The sequence below is a fragment of the Cibotium barometz genome, chromosome 28, assembly GCF_041138505.1.
Source record: "Cibotium barometz isolate CiBa-2024 chromosome 28, ASM4113850v1, whole genome shotgun sequence".
In the NCBI taxonomy this organism is placed as follows: Eukaryota; Viridiplantae; Streptophyta; class Polypodiopsida; order Cyatheales; family Cibotiaceae; genus Cibotium; species Cibotium barometz.
Window position 1 is genome coordinate 28,135,416 of NC_141073.1, and position 16,311 is coordinate 28,151,726.

Here is a 16,311-nt window from a genome sequence, read left to right on the forward strand (position 1 = left end):
AACTCAAGCAAGAGGGATGTAATGAGAATATATTTTAAGTCCTCTTTAAGAATATTATTTTAAGTCCTCTTTAAGAATATTATTTTCCCCTCTTGAGTAATTTGGGGACGCCTAGGTTACTCTTGCGTCATGCCGGCTAGGTTAATATCGTGGGTGACACCACTATAAATATTAATACGTGTGGTATATGACGTATGCTTGGGGCCGTCTATCAGTTAGGTTTGTATTGGCAGGGTGATTCCTGGAGTACTTACGCCTGGTAGTCATGAGTTGGTTATGGTTTGTGCCTGTTTAATATTTGTGGGATTAATTTAATTATTAATTGGGCTTATATTTTCAGGTGAAGAAGATTATGAGGATTGATGAATAATGTCGAGGAGAATGTTTCTTATGCGTATCATATTTAGTAACCTTAGTAGTTGATTTTTCCATTTTGATACATTGGAAAAAATACATTTATAATGTTGAATTTATTAAAGCCTAAAGGCTTTACCCTAGCCCCAATTTTTGGGACACTCTATTTTTATTGTGGAAGAGTGTCGTGCTCTCTAAAAGCACACTTTGTATATTTTTGGGGGCTATGGCCTATTTTTAAAAAAGCTAATTAAATACCCTTGTGTGGGGGAAGGCCACGCACAAGGGGGGAAAGATTGCACCCAGCCTGGTGTTGATTGTGTTGATGGTGATGTTTTTCTTTCTCTTGCCTTATGTTTTGTTTTATGCTTTAATTTTCAATTTAATTCAAGTAGTTGTTTTAATATTTGATATAATTTATGAGTTTTTGATTATTCTCTTCAAGAAGATTAAAGGGTCCCGTTTCAAAATTGGTTGTGTACACCTTGAAATTGATAGATTTGTGATCTTCGAATATAAAAATGCTTAGGCAAAAGTGCCCGATTGGAAGCTTTATTATTATAATCCTTGGAAGCTAACAAGGCTGTAAGAACTTAAACACTTGAAAAACAGTTTTATGATACATGTGAAGGGTGAGGGGGCCATGTAAAGGGAGTAATGAGGTGAGGAAAGAAAGGTTTATAGCCTATAAATAAGCCTCTTTTTGCAAGCTTTTTGGACATACCTTTCTCATTATTTTGTAAATTCAAGTTTGCCTTCTTTCATCTCCTCTTGGGCTCAATTCTCACAGAACTTGCCTCATATGTGTTAATCAATCCATAATGATGGACTAGAATAGCAATGCCTTGTTGTGTGACTAATTTTTCTCTCCCAACTAGTTGCAATGGTTAAACTTGTTGCTACCCCATTTCTCATGACTTGCCAAAATTATCTTCCCCTACACACGTCACTACCTTGGGAGCCCTTTGAGCTTTGGGGCATCGACTTCATGGGACCCATCACACCTAAGTCACATTCGGGTGGCTATACGAGTACATCTTAATGGTGATAAATTATGCAACAAATTGGGTAGAAGCTAGGGCTATAAGGGATAACACCGCCCTCACAGTTGCCAAGCACATCATCACTTGGTTTGGTAGCCCCATCGGTGATAGGGGTAAGCACTTTCTCAATGAGGTAATTGACACCTTATTGGCTCGTTACCAAGTCTTACACTATTTCTTCTCATGTGCATGAACAAAGTGTTGGGCAAGCTGTTGCTCCAAGTGCCCAATGAGCAGCACTCTAACCATTGTTGGAACCAAACCTTGTTGGGGGTGCTTTGGGCTCGTGTATAGCCTACAAGGCCACACCACAAACATACCCCCTTTCAGCTTGCTTTTGGCATGGAGGCCATGTTACCTTTTGAATTCAATGCAGAATTACCTAGAGTGAGAAAGCTTAAAGATCTAAGCTCTGCAATAGCCTATATGACTAGACACGTGCAACTAGAGGTATTAGAAGAAATTCGGTAGTTTGCTCGTATGGCTACCCAGGTTAGAGCAATGACACCGCAAAGCTTGGCATGACCATCATCTTCATATGGCTACCTAGGTAGAGCAATGCCACTACAAAAAAGCTTGGCTTGACCATCATCTTTGTATGGCTACCCTAGTAGAGCAGTGCCACTACAAAGCCTAGCACAATTGTCATCTTTGTCTAGCATCTTCATTTACCACAATTCAAAGAAGGAACCTATCCATGCTTTACAATTCCAAGTACTTAAAAAGAACCAAATGCATGGTAGGGAATCTTCAAGGTGGTGGCAATCCTGCTCCAAGAGGCATTTTTTTCATTAGTCAAAAGATCTCATGTGAAGAAGTATTGGCCTTGGGCTGTGTAGAGAGCAAGTTGAATTGCCGCACCCAGAGCTTAGGAGCTCCATAGCCTTGGAGGACTAAGAAGCCCTAAAGGCTCAGGTGCTACCTAAGGGCTTTGCTTTTCCCCTCCAAGTTCAATTTATCTATTTTTTCTACTCTTCTTATCTCCTTTTCCAAGATCACCGAAGTGCCGGAAAGCTCCAGAGGCCTCAAAGCTCGGAAGGCTTAAAGGCCTTGATAGCTTATGTGCCCCACATGAGTTAGTTCCCCCCCCCCTTGCATCTTACTTTGGTTAGCACCATGCCTCTTTTCTGCATGAGCTAGTTCCCCCCCCCCCCCCTCTTTGCATCTTACTTTGGTTAGCACCATGTCTCTTTTACCCCCACCGACCAAGGTCTCTGAATTTCTTCCCTTACCTCCCACTAACCAAATCTCTTTCCCCCCACCCCAAAGCCCCTCACCAACAAAGATATGTCCTCCCCTTTTATCTATTTTTTCTCAAAGAGAATGAACCCCAACCCCCCCCTCCCTCGTTTTTACCAAAATAAATTTTTATAAAAGACCTCTCTGCCTCTTGGCCACCTCACCGATCCCTGTTGGCTCGTCGAGTTACCCTCGTCTTTGCCCCGCCGTTACCTCCGCTGGCCACCGGGTCATCCGTCACTGCCGTCTCATCGCCTCCGTCACCTCACCTCTGTTGGCCACCGTTGGGTTACACCACCATCACCTCATCACCGCCGATCGTCGAGCGGCCAGTCATCTCCGTCACCTCACCTCTGTCGGCTGTGGTTGAGTCAGCTGTCATCTCATCACCGCGAGTCGTCTGTCATTACCGTCACCTCGGTCTCCGCCCACTCTCATACCAGGTCAAATGTCACCTCGGCCTCTGCCAACGAAGATCGTCAGGTTGGTCGTCGTAGCTCTCACCTCGATCGCTCCGACTCACTAATTTTTGCGACTCTCCGAGCTCTCTCTGGCCATTGTCGCCACCGGACACCAATTCTCTTTGCCACCGACCAATGCCCTCCTAACCTGGCTAACAACAGGAGGAGGGGGGGGGCAAATTTTGGAAAAACAAATGTCCCCCTCTCCACCGACCACTCCTCTCACCCTCCCCACCGACCATCTCTCGCCGCCGAGACTCTCTCTCCCACCCCACCCTGTCAACTGACACCATCCCCTCGTCCTCCCCATTGCTAAGCAGCCACTCGCCCCCCCCCCCTCCGCCCAAGGAAACCTCTTGACCTCACCTCACCTCACCTCACCTCGGAAGGCTAAAACTACATTTTATCTTTAATCTCGCATTTCTCTTCTTCATTTTCTCCCTTTGTATGCAAACAAATGAGCTATATTGAATAGAATTGGTTTTCCAATGTGTACATAATTCCACTTTATAAACATTTGGTATAATGTATTTCTAGGATTGACGTGGTCCATTTTTCTGTTTATTTAACTTGTTATACTCACATATGTGAATTGTCTCCTCTCCTTTTACTCCTTGCTACATAATCACCTTCTATAAACTCATTATCCTTCGTTTTCTTGTCTGCATGTTCTATTTACATATTATGTTGTATCTATTATTTTGTGTTTCCAACTAATGATTTGTGCAATTGTAGAGATCTTGTAATCTCTCCCAATATTGATTTGATGCACACTTTCACCTTTCTCTTGCACATTTCTTATGCTCACTTTTGATGGATACCTTGGGTTCATCCCATACGTGATAATCCGGTAGTTTTCTTTTGACTATTGATATAGGCAATCCCTGCTTGTTGTGATATGGAATACGTCGCTTTTCTCTTGTAATACATTTTAGCATATTTACATGGATTTTATTTACTATTTTTGTTTTCCCGTTAATTTTTTACATAATGGCTTGAGTTGTAAAGTAAATTAGTCTTTGTCTTCTTCTCCAAGAATGACTCAAAAATCTTGTATCTAGATCTAAAGTTATTGACAAATGTAAACCACATGTGATGCCTTACTACTTCATTGAAGAATAACCCTTGTTGCATTTGTTATCTCCTTGCAAGGAATGATCTTTAGGTATACATAGTTGCTTCCTTTTAAAAAGAAACCCATCTCCAAGAAAGTAACCCATGTATGGCCCTACATCTTCTTGTACACACACAATTCTTTATTGGAAAGGTGTGTTATTATTGTGTTGTTACCTCACACACAAACACTTCTTCGTATATTCATGAGTGGATGCCCCTTTGTATGATGATGGTGGTTGGTATGCAATTTGACTTTTGGCCCATGAATTTATAAAGTGGTAGTCCCATATTTGTGAGAAATTGGGTGCCTGATGATAACAGTGTGGATTTTGCTATCGGTATCGTTCTAATCGTCTTCCATCTTATCTAGCCCATGTGTGGCCTCTAATCCCTCCCATAATTATGTTATTGTGATGCATGGACGCTTCTCCTCTGGCTGGCCACTCTATGAGGAGAAGGCTATCTCATACAAGGGGGAAGGGGGGGGGGAGGGGGGGGGTGGTGTTGGGTGTTGCATGGGGGGAGAAACTAACTTTGGTAATTACTCCCACGAAAGATGTTAAAGGTGCCAAACATGATTCCAAACAAGAGGTTCATTTAGCTAAAAGAGCAAGAAGTGGTAGTGTAACTAGGTCAAATTGTACACCGAACTCTCTTGTTTGGGCTCACCTACCCGTACATACATCTACACACTCACACTTACTTTTCTTGGTTTCCTCACTTCATTGTTTTGTATGCTACGTCATTGGGCAAGGGAGTGCAATTGGGGGTGAGCTTATTGTTGGAAGGTGATTCCACCTACTTATGAACCATGCGCACACGTGTGTGACTTCTCTAGATGCAAGATAATCAAGGATAACATCACTATGATGTCATAGAATAGATTTTCAATGAGAATGTGTTCCCTTCTAGCCTCTAGCCTTGGAACAACATCAAATCTCTATATAGCCTATTTACTTCTCCTAACCTCATTCACACAAGGCCTTATGCTAGCACATCATGCATTGTTGTGACACCCTATACATTGTTATTAACAGGGCTACCCTATAATGGAAGCTAAACAAAATTCATGTTACATTCTTATTCATGTTGTTTTAATCTTTTTTTATCATTTTAGTCAGTGTAAGTGGATCAATTCTTACTCACATTGCGAGATGCAATTCACTTATGATATTGCTTGTTTTTGTTGTGTAGCCCTCAACCTTGTGCCCTCCGTTCTCATTTTGGGTGTGTATTTGGATCTCGCCTACTTGTGACCAATAAGGACATCTATCCAACAAGGATTCCCCTTAGTCCTAAGGTTTTTGAAGTATGGGACTAATGCATGGACATTAATTTTTTGTTGACAACCTGGTCATAATGGAGAGTATGAACTCCTTCCTTAAACTAGGTCTCACAAGATGTAAAAATAGTGCATTGCTGTATTAAATAAAGTCTAGTTTGGTTTCAAGAATTGGAAAGTTGGTCCCATAGTTTTTTCAACTTTGTTGTTTAAATATCCATGCCTTGTATATATAATGTGAGTGCTTTCACACTATATTGTGTAATGATTGGGATCTCATAAAATGTGTATATAGATTGACATGCCCAAACATACACTTGTACCTTGTATGATGCCTCACTAAGAAGTTAAGAACACCTTGTTTCTTTGGAAGTCTAAGAAGTTGCCAACTTGATAACAATGGGAGAAAGGTGTTGGCGCTTTCCTTCCCTTCTAACCAATCTAAGTACTTTTTTTTGGTTTTGTTTTTGGGATGGTGGCAAGCAAATTATTTCCCCTCAATTTTATGGAGTGACAATTGTAACATTGCCTTTGTGCTACTATTTCACTTTTCAACAGAAATATTCCCATTTAATTGAAAGAAGTTGTTATTGATGTTTTGAGAAGATGGTCTACTAGTCATTCACCAAGTTTTGGTGATGGTGATTAATCATAGGATAGAACACACACACACCCATACACATATAAAGAGAGATTGTGTAAACAATGTAATTGTGTAGCCCCAAAAACATCCTAACCACCATTCACTAGGCTATATTATCTTACATATCCGAGCTTTTTAGCCAATACCAACACAAGCACGGCAAAAATCGGCATATAATACACTAGAGATACTCTAAAAGCAAACTCGACTGCCTTCTCAGTGAGACTGCCCTTAACAGCACCTATAATACAAGCAGGCATGTGTTCTCTTAGTAGTTACACTGTGTGACCAAAGGACAAAGAGGTTTCGCCGCAGTAGACTTGTGCAAACAATGCAAGCCTGCTCACATCATGTCTTCATAGGAGATCCTTCGAGAATTTCCTCTGTCCTTGTAAGCAGCTTTTAAGGCTTCATAGCATAACTTGCCACCATTGTGGCATGCAAGAGGGTCTTTACGATTAGCTGAAAGCTTTCCAACCAGTGACTCAGGACCAAGGGAGCCACTGAAATTGATCGGAGGAGGGCTGAGTGTTGCTATGCGGTTGATTACATACTCATTGAACATACGGGTACTGCGGCTGCCATACACAGTTGTATCATAGGCCACCTTGCTGCTGCCATAGCATGGTGTGGACGAGCCACTTTTGTCAATCACGATATCACCTTCCAGTATCCGAAGAACCTTCATTCAATGCACAACATGATCACATAAGTTGAAGATGGATGTGTGTGTAAGTGTGTGTGCACTGTGTGAGAGAGAGAGAAAGAGTGAGAACCTAGTCAACTCTAGTACAAATATAAGGCCCTTGTTTTGTGTGTGTTTGTGTGTACCCTAGTCAACTCTAGCACAAACATCATGTTATACAGCAATCCAAAGGCAAGGGTTTTGCTATACCTGGGACATTCGTGGCCTAAGATGAGGATCTTTCCGAACACAAAGAGACGCTGCATGCAGCATGCAGTAAACCTCATGATCTGAATATCTCCCATTCAGAAGAGGATCAATTAGATCTTGAGACGCATGCTCATCCAGTAGAGGCCGTGCCTGCAAGACATGTACATAGCTCTCTCTCTCTCTCTCTCTCTCTCTCTCTCGTTGCTCCTAGGGGGGGGACGGGGGGAAGCACACATTGGGCTAGGGCCCCGGGTTCAAGTTCCATTCCCTGCACTTAGCTGCCATCATTTGTCTCACATGTGGTCCCCTGGCCTGGCTAAGGCATTGAAGGGCTCTCATCAACATCATCTAGAGCAGACTAGGTGCTTTGACCATAGTCACCAGAAACGAGAAACAGGAACGGAAATCTTCGAGGAATGGAAATGGGGAAACGAGTTTTTAGGGGTGGAAACGGCCGTTTCCTGTGACAATATCACTTGCGAAAAGAGAAAGCCATGGAAACGGATGGGGTCCTGAAACAGAGAAACACGTTTCTAGGGACTGTGACTATGGCTTTGACATCCCTACGCATGCCATCAGCACCAAGAGTGGGTGAGCACTCATGTATAACCACATGTCCACTATAGAAATCATGTTGCCACAATTAAGCTACCATGACTATTCCTGTGTTTTAACTGCTACACTCATCAACAAACTCTGAAACAAGTTACATTTTCATAATTCACTACTGACCCATTCAGTTAGGCACTGCTGACCCTTTGGCCGATTCAAGTCCACAGCCTTTCGCCCAGTTACTAGCTCCAAGAGAACCACACCAAATGAGTAGACATCTGCCTTTTCAGTAATCTGCCCACTTTGTGCATATTCAGGTGCCAAATACCTGATAAAGATAATCATATCAGATGTTTAGAGCATTAAATTCTTCATCACCATTTTTGTAGTGTCACAGGCTACAAAATGTGTGTTGACCCACCCAAAAGTCCCGATGACCCGTGTTTGAACCCCAAGATCACCATCAGGTTGCCACCTTGCTAGACCAAAATCTCCTACCTGAATGAGAGGCATGTGATGTACAAGGGTGAAAGGAATGCATATATTCACTAGGCTTACTAAGATGGGCATTTATCAGGGAGTACAGCAGCTGCAGTTTTGCTTACCATAGGTTCAAAATCATGGGTTAGAAGGATGTTGTTAGGCCGCATGTCGCGATGGACTATGCACCCAACACGGCACTCTTCATGCAAGTATCTCAGACCCCGAGCTGCCCCAACTGCAACCTTCTGGCGTGCTGGCCATTCTAAGCAATCCTTATCTCTGCCTTCAGAAGCATTAAAAACCATAGTTTAGGTAAAACAATCATCTCAGGAACCTCTGAAACACGCAGAGAAAAGATTTTTAATTAATAGCTATGTGCCAAGGTTAGCATGGCAACATGTATCTGCATGCTCAGAGAGAGAGAGAGAGAGAGAGAGAGAGAGAGAGAGATTTCTATTAACGTCTATGAAAGGCCAAAATGACCTATGAAGCAAAACACAGAATATAAAGACCATGGAGCTGTTGAGCAAAGTTTACAAATCAAAAGAAAACATTCTGAAAAGAGAGAGAGAGAGAGAGAGAGAGAGAGAGAGAGAGAGATTAAACCATAAAGGTGTGAGTCCAAAGATCCATTGCAGATAAACTCATACACAAGTAACCGCCTTTTGTCTTCAATGCAATAGCCAATAAGCATCACCACATTCCGATGCTGTGCACAGCTCAAGACTTCCACCTCTGAGCAGAACTCAATATCACCTTGAGAGCTGGCAAGTTTATGCTGCTTAACAGCCACAGCTTGGGCATCAGGCAGGACACCCCTATGCACAGACCCGAAACCCCCCTCGGCTAGGAAGTTTGCCTGAGAGAAGCCTCCAGTAGCAAGCTCCAGCTCAGCATACGTGAACCTCCTTGGAGGCTTGCCAAAAACTGGAGCCTTGTGTTGGCAGATTGAGCACAATGGGGGAGGACCCGGAGGCACATGCCTTGATAAGGACATGGCCCTTCTCACACTTGAGGTTCGCTCCAAGTCCCCATGCTTGGGGAGAATGCCATCCTGTGGTTCAGGTTCAAGCCCAGATTCCTGATCCCACCTAGAGAACTTGTCTATAAGGTCCTGTGTAGTCAGCACTCTTTTGGACCAAGTGCCCTTGTCCAGCTCAAATGGTTGTATAGAGTTGCTGGGCTTTATGTTCAATGACTGGAGGTGTCGATGGTGCCTTTGATGAGATGGATTGTTCCCCTTCAGCTCTTCAACCGATGGGTTGCCTTTATGTAGGCCTGAGCCACCTTCTCTCATGCTCAATGATAGCCTGGAATTACCTGTTAATCTCTTAGAGGAGTCTAGCGGGGAGGCAGGGGTAGAGGTTCTCACTTGATGCTTTGTATTCCCTTTGGGGGTAGCATTGACAGAGTTGGGCCTAGTCTTGGCTGTTGGCATCCATGGATCCACTGAGTAACTTTCTCTTTGGGCTGCTGAAAATGTAAAAATTCAAAACAAATCAGAAGACCAAAACACAAAACAGATCATGCTTAGAAAACCTTCATAACAGAGACATGGAAAGCAGATCTTTACCACTTGTCAAGCTGTAATCAAGCCATGGCTGAGGCATGAGGTCACAGGGCCTGAAGTACCTCACAGTAGAGCCTTTCGACCTGTGTTCAGGGCTGGCATTGGCAGTTCTGCAGACCAGGCGGCGGGTGATAACAGCAGCACACGACTCATCACTGCTAGATTCATCATCAGACGGGGCATCTACGAGGCCATAATCAGAGGCTGAGTCTGTTTCTATGATCAACGCATCCTCATCTCTGTGATCTGTGCAGGTTTTCACTGCCTCGGCACTGGTGACAGGAGATGTGCCCGGCTCAGAGCTAGATGCGGAGGAGGTGCCCTTGTCGGTGGCAGTGAAAGGGGTTCTCACTCCTGGGCTGCTGGAAGAAGTGGCTTCTTCTGAGATGGAGTAGGTTATCTTGCCATGGATGGAGGAGACATGGTTGCTGAGAGCTTCTCTCTGCTGCAGGAGAGCTTCTTCTGAACTGGCCGCAGAGACAATGGTGGCTGTAGTGGAGGTTAATGCTTGGTGTTCAGCAAGATTTCTTCCATTTTCTGAAGAGGCTCTCAAGTTGAGCCGTAGAATCTTGGCATCGAATCGCTTCACTAAGACCAGGTTGCACTGCAGCTGCTCCATGCAGCATTTGCACTCTTCTTTCTTCAGCTGGCTGCAGAAGGGGGGAGGAAAGCAAGCAGGAAAACAATGGTTAGGAAAGCCGGAAAGATGCCAAAAAGAAAAGCAACTGCACCAAATGTGGCAAGCTTGCCTGTCTAGCACAACCCAAGTTGCTCGCACTCTCTGAGCTTCCATGGCAGTTGCCCCTTTGGTAGCGCCTGGGACTACCCTAACACTCACTTTAACCTGTGAAGGTTAAGAGAGCGGGTGTAAGCAGAAAATTGGTATGAAGTTAAGCTATGTGATAATGAGCACAAAAGATCCATGTATCACACCTGCTTAGAATCACAGAGTTTGTGCAGCTGCTTCATCATGTGGGAGCAAGACTCAGTCACCTCGTCTTTCATCTCTCTCACGTTCCCACTTTTCCCGCCTTTGCTTGACCTATTGGCACAATCCCCAGCTAGGTTGGGCAGGCTCCATAGCTTTCTTCCTGATAAAGTCCATGAAAACCAATTACGCAATGGCAGGTTAAGGGTTGCTTAATCAAGAGATTGAGGTAAGGTTAGCTGTTCTTGCTATTAAACTTCCATCAAAATCAACACACATTGGCTGTTTAACAGAGAATTAAGAGAAATTAGGTGCTAACAGAGGGGGTTTAGCGTGGTTTAAACCAGATACTAGGGTGGGAAAATGGAGGGATTATGCCCGTAATCACCATTTCTTCCTGCTTGCAACAGAGCAACAAGTGTGATGTGATCTGCTGCTTGCACCACATTGCTGAGGGCCCACTCCAGTGCGTGCTTGGTGATCTCTTTGCCTGCGTTCACTGCGACAACAACGCTTTCTGCTGTGAACGTTGTAGGTTGAGCGATGGAACCTTGGCAATTGCTTCTCAACCTACTGCTGGTGCCCTCATTTTTGCTCTTGCTGACAGCAGGGCCTGGCATTAGAGATGAATGCATGTTCTTCTCTCACGCAGAGCTAAGATGTAAAGTAATCCTACATCGCAAGGTGGGCTATGGAGGTGAGATTAAGACAGAACTGAAATCAAGCAAGAGGTCCCAGGAAGGCAGCTATTCCCGTCAAATTTCCAAGTTAGGGCAGGCAAGGTTTCACTGAGCAGATGCTTTCGCATTGGAAAGAATCAAGGAGCAGCAGTAGCAGAAGGCATAGTCATAGCCAGCTGTTGAAGGCAAAGCGGTCTTCTGCTACTGCAACTGTCATAGCCATAGCCAGCTCTTGAAGAAACAGAGGTCTTCTGCTACGACTACTGGTCAGAAAGAATGAGTCGGTGTTGCAGAGATTGGGTAGGCCTGTACACTGCCATAGCCATTGTTTATGCAGCTTGGGCAGATCTCTGAGAGAGTATAGTAGTAGTAGTAGACTAGTAGTACGAGTATACTGTATACCCTCCGGGCCCCGGGTCCCTCCTCACTACTACTATTCCTTGTGAGGAGCTAGAGAGTGTAGCAGCTTTCTGACTTTTTGAGCGTCTAGGAAGACGACGGCCGTACACTAGGCAACCGGTGAGGCCGGTTGGCGGTAAAGGCCAGCGCACACCCTCGTCACGGGCGGCAGGGGGTCACGCCGCCGTCACGGCCAAAGCGTGCACAAACGATGACCTGCGTTGCCGGGGCGCTCACCGGCCGTCTATAGTCAAAACCGCCAAAAAGTGGATTTTGGAAATCATTATGTTATCGACCAGAAGGGCCACACGCTCTCTTCTTCTTGTTTGTTCCCCCGCCCATTTCAAAATTACAAATTATTATTTTTTGTCATTTTACCGCAAAATTATCCGTGAGAATTCCTCAAATTGCGTGAGAATTTAACATGCGGCCATAAATTCACCATGCCCTCCAAAGTCTAGAGTAACCTATTTATGAAACCTCTCACACTAAAACAAGAACTACGAAGCTCTAATGGCAAAAGCGTTTCTCTGTTTGAGTCCAAGAGCGGCACTCTGAAGCCGTGTTAGACCTAGTAGTGTGTGGCACCACTTTCATGAGTTCGAAGGTTTGGTTTCTACCATGATACCATCCTCATGATGGTTGCATCACTTTTCACCCTGTGATTTGAAACTGTATCATGTTGCAACCTTTTCACGCACATCACGAGGTTGCGCTTTGAGTGCTTGCCAAAGCCCAATCAAAACCACAATTGGGTGCCTCTTCACCCGAGTTGAAACCAAGGGTATCTAGGTGGTATATCCAAGTTCGTTGTTGGTTCACGCGAATATTAGATGTGTATGTGTTTATTTGTAGCTTGCAGGAGTAAACAAGCGAACATTAATTTGCCACATACACAGACACATACAAATGAGCTTGCCTCCGTTTTTCAATTCAGATAGTGTGGGAAGTGGTTGCCCACTTGGGACTCCAGATCCAGTTGTTGCCAAGAGTAGCCTTTCTGTGTGAACAAGCCCTTGGAAGGACTTGGTGGAACCGATTTTGATTCCCATTTTTTTCAAATGAGGGAAGCAGTAATAATGGTAGAAAAAGGTGGGAAGTGACCACATCATGTTTGTAGCTCATTAATGCATGAGGTGACTTGTTCATCTAAGTTGAAGGAAGCCAATTGCCACCAAAACTCAACTAGTGGTCAAAAACTAACCCCATGTGAATTGTCCATGCATCCATTTACAAGCCACAAACCACCCACTGCCTTGCATGAACTGGACCTTGTCCATGCATCAATTTGCAAGCCACAAACCACCCACTGCCCTGCATGAACTAGCCCTTGGACATGCCTTGATATGTAAAGAGAAACATTGTGTACAAATTTGGATATGGGAGAAGCTTTCACGCCCTTTCCTGTAGAGGATGCTTCGAACTTTGTCTTAGGTCCATGTCCTTGAGAGGAAACTAGTACCATGAGAAGTGTTAAAGAGTTAATATCAAAATCTTACTCTGATCTGCCAAGTTTTGGAAGAGCTGAAAAAAAACTCTTATCACCGTCAAAATTTTCTCTTTAAGATATCTATGTGTTGTGGTTAAGTTCCCTCATTTGTTTTCAATCTTAAAATGATTTCCAAAGCTAGGACAACTCTTCATCTATTAATCATAGAAAATTGTGATCTCTCCTTCAGGAATGCTAGCTTATTTCAAGAAGGTGCTAGAAGGATCATGGGATGAGACTCTTAAGGCCTTTATACATCTCGTACTAGCAAGGGTGCAAGAGCAAGAGAAACCTATTATTTGCTTTTTGACAACATAACTCTCCATTTTCAATAGGCCACTCCAAGAATCCAAAACAATGGGTTACAAAAAGAGGGAAAAACATTGCACAATATTCTTATCATGGCCAATTCAAAGAGACCACTTTCAAGATCAAAGGTTACAAAAAGAGGGAAAAGAATTTGCACAATATTCTTATCATGGCCAATTCAAAAGCTACCACTTTTAAAAATGCAAGAGTATGGTACTATTTAGATTAAAAAACAAAAGATTTTATTGTCAAACTTTCTAAAATCTTACTACATTGAAGCCTACTAAATTTTTACTACATTGAATCTTAGAAGCCTACTAATAAACTAAAATTAATTTAAAAAATCATTTACTATTTCTTTTCCTTCAATATTCAAGGCAGTATATGAGCTAAAAAGGGATAATGAGAAAGAAAGGTATTTTGTGGGGCTTTTTCTTCCGGGGGGGAGGGAGGGAAGGAGGGAGGGAGGGACCGGGGGAGTATAAGAAGGTATTTTGTGGGGGCGGAGGGGAAGGGGGTGTGTGTGTGTGTATAAGAAGGTTATGATGATTTGCATGAAACCCAAAAAAATCATGTGGTGAATCTATCATCGATAGTCTCAAAGTGGCACTATACACTATAAAAAGTAAAGATAGGTGGTAATTCATACATGAATTGAAACGAAGTCCCCTAAGAGTTCCAACTCATCAATTATGACTTGTAAGGACTTCCTTTAAGGATATATTTCCACAACTTGTGCTTTGTGGAGATCTGATCACTCATGAAGGTACATTTTGAGCTTATGTGCACTCTCCCTCACTAGTAAATTTGAAGATACAATGGTACCTTTTATTGGGAGCTAGGAGCTGCAATGATGAATAGATGTATGACGATGTGAAGGGGTTGGCCACCACTAGTACTTATTGTCTGAACTTGTATCACTCATGTGTTATGAGGACTCAAGAGTTGCCATGATAAGCCTCCATTTGGCTAAAAGCTCAGTATGAACGCTCATATGTGTGGTCCCTTATGAGTTATTATCACATACAAAGTTGTTGCCTTCCTTTATTTAGTATCATTCAAACTCCCACATGCATCTTGTTCCCCACATGCAATATTGCATGTTATCCAGTCCTTTGAAGCCACATAGTTGGTCAAGAGAGTCACTCCCATTACCAACAAAATTAAAGTTGCACTAAGTATTCTAAGAACCACACCATCCTCCTTGCGATCTATAAGTTTATTTTCACCATGGGAAATGACATGTTTGAACATGCATTTGTCAATGCATCTTGAATTTTGTTAGGAGCTAGTTCTCCTTCCCCCCTTAATTTGATATGTGCCTAAGTTATCCTAAATAGTGCCTTGTATCCCTAATTGTTACACATTTAGAAAAACAAATTACTTCATTAAAAGGCAACAACTATTGTTATGTTTTTTAAAACACACACAAAACTAGATATCTAGTCATAGGCTAGATATCTAGACAAAAGTTCAATGGGAATAGATTGTGCCTTTTTGCACTAAGGACCATGTACTTTTTCAAATGGAAATAAGTTAACTTTTTGTGGTTAATCCATGGTTATAAATTTTAAATTTCATCATATCTACGCAAAGGAAATATTCTTTTAAGAAGTCAAAACATCATTGTTTTGGCCATAACAAGGAAGTCTAAGGCTAAAACCTTTATGCGTTATCATTTAAAAAAAAACTTTAAGACCTAGAAATGCTAAGGCTTTTAAGCCTTCTTCCATAAATCAATCATCAACATTATAAACACATAGCACCTTCTTGAATAATTATATAGCTTATACATAAAGAATATCCATCTAGAAGCCATTCATGAGAATGGATAAAGAATATATTTTCTTTAAAAAGAGTGTTTTGCAGTATTAAAAATGAAACCAAACCAACTTAAAGTGGTAGGTGGCACCTATAATCAATTATAGATCTAGGTAGACAACATTGGAAAAGCATCATACTCGTAAGCAAGTCAAATGTATACACACCCAAAGTGTTATTTCATGTTCACAATGTATCATGGGTATTGATACTTCCATGAGCATGAATCATGAGCTACTAAACATATGCACACCCAATGTGTTCTTCCATGTTCACAATGCAATATTTCCATAAGCATGAATTACGAGCAACCATCACAATGTAAAGCACCTATGGTATTGGTAGCCACCACTAATTGTGACCACTATAGCGGATTATAGGCAAAGTGAAAACCGAGAACCATGAGTAGAAAGTTGAGAGGCATGTTGGTAGCAAATAGCAATCAACATGGGTATGCATATACATAGAGGGGCAGACGATGATTAGACGTATAGACAAGATGCTAAAGAGATAGACGGAGCACATAATAAGGGACACTCATTGTAAGACACACATGTAGGAGCAAGAGCAAAAGCATTGTATTCGTCAAAAGCTATATTCGCATTTCTCTCTCTTAAGTTAGCATCTCTTTCTTATAAGGAAGCTTTTATAGCCAAAACGGAGGTGGTAAGTGGTGTCCCCTAATGGCCTTCTATGGCCTACTCTGGCATGCTGCATTATAACTACCTACTTTAATGAGTTGTATTACATTCCATCATGTGCATAATCTCCTAGGTTATTGAATGGGCCGCCTCTATTAGTGTTGTGGATTATTCCTACGCGGTCATTTATGTCTCACACATGTTCTTACCTAATCTGCCAGCACATAGCATAGCTCGCTCACACTGACTATGTGGCTATGGGTGTTTTCCCACGCTAACACCCCCTAGAATGGTTGTGTGTGTACATCTTCCAAAATGTGGCCCTCAGTAAGTATAAGGCATACCATTCTAAGTCATACAAGATGATTAAGTGAGAACACATGGGAATGTTACAGTGGGGGGAAAG

The 16,311-nt window shown here is 42.7% G+C and overlaps 1 protein-coding gene across 2 annotated transcripts; it reads right to left on the reverse strand.

Annotated features, from left to right (window-relative positions):
- Positions 1-6,189: 6,189 nt before the first annotated feature.
- Positions 6,190-11,756, reverse strand: LOC147622705 (uncharacterized). Of its 2 annotated transcripts, none has more exons than XM_086822309.1 (10): positions 10,955-11,756; positions 10,572-10,729; positions 10,388-10,482; positions 9,642-10,288; positions 8,675-9,538; positions 8,191-8,351; positions 8,007-8,083; positions 7,766-7,913; positions 7,034-7,183; positions 6,190-6,820 (listed from the first exon to the last, which is right to left on the reverse strand). In XM_086822309.1, the coding sequence occupies exons 1-10, from the start codon at positions 11,199-11,201 to the stop codon at positions 6,482-6,484; spliced, it is 2,886 nt and encodes a 961-aa protein (XP_086678435.1). In that variant the 5' UTR covers positions 11,202-11,756; the 3' UTR covers positions 6,190-6,481. The 2 variants fall into 2 exon arrangements, with proteins under 2 accessions (XP_086678435.1, XP_086678434.1); XM_086822308.1 differs by having other exon boundaries at positions 8,675-9,541.
- Positions 11,757-16,311: the final 4,555 nt, after the last annotated feature.

Excerpts from the sequence above, each read along its gene's own strand:
- LOC147622705 (XM_086822308.1), bottom strand. The coding sequence starts at position 11,201 with ATGCATTCATCTCTAATGCCAGGCCCTGCTGTCAGCAAGAGCAAAAAT. Across the intron at positions 10,730-10,954 it reads GTTGCAAGCAGGAAGAAATG|GAAGAAAGCTATGGAGCCTG; the intron begins GTGATTACGGGC and ends GGACTTTATCAG. Across the intron at positions 10,289-10,387 it reads ACTTGGGTTGTGCTAGACAG|CCAGCTGAAGAAAGAAGAGT; the intron begins GCAAGCTTGCCA and ends CCCCTTCTGCAG.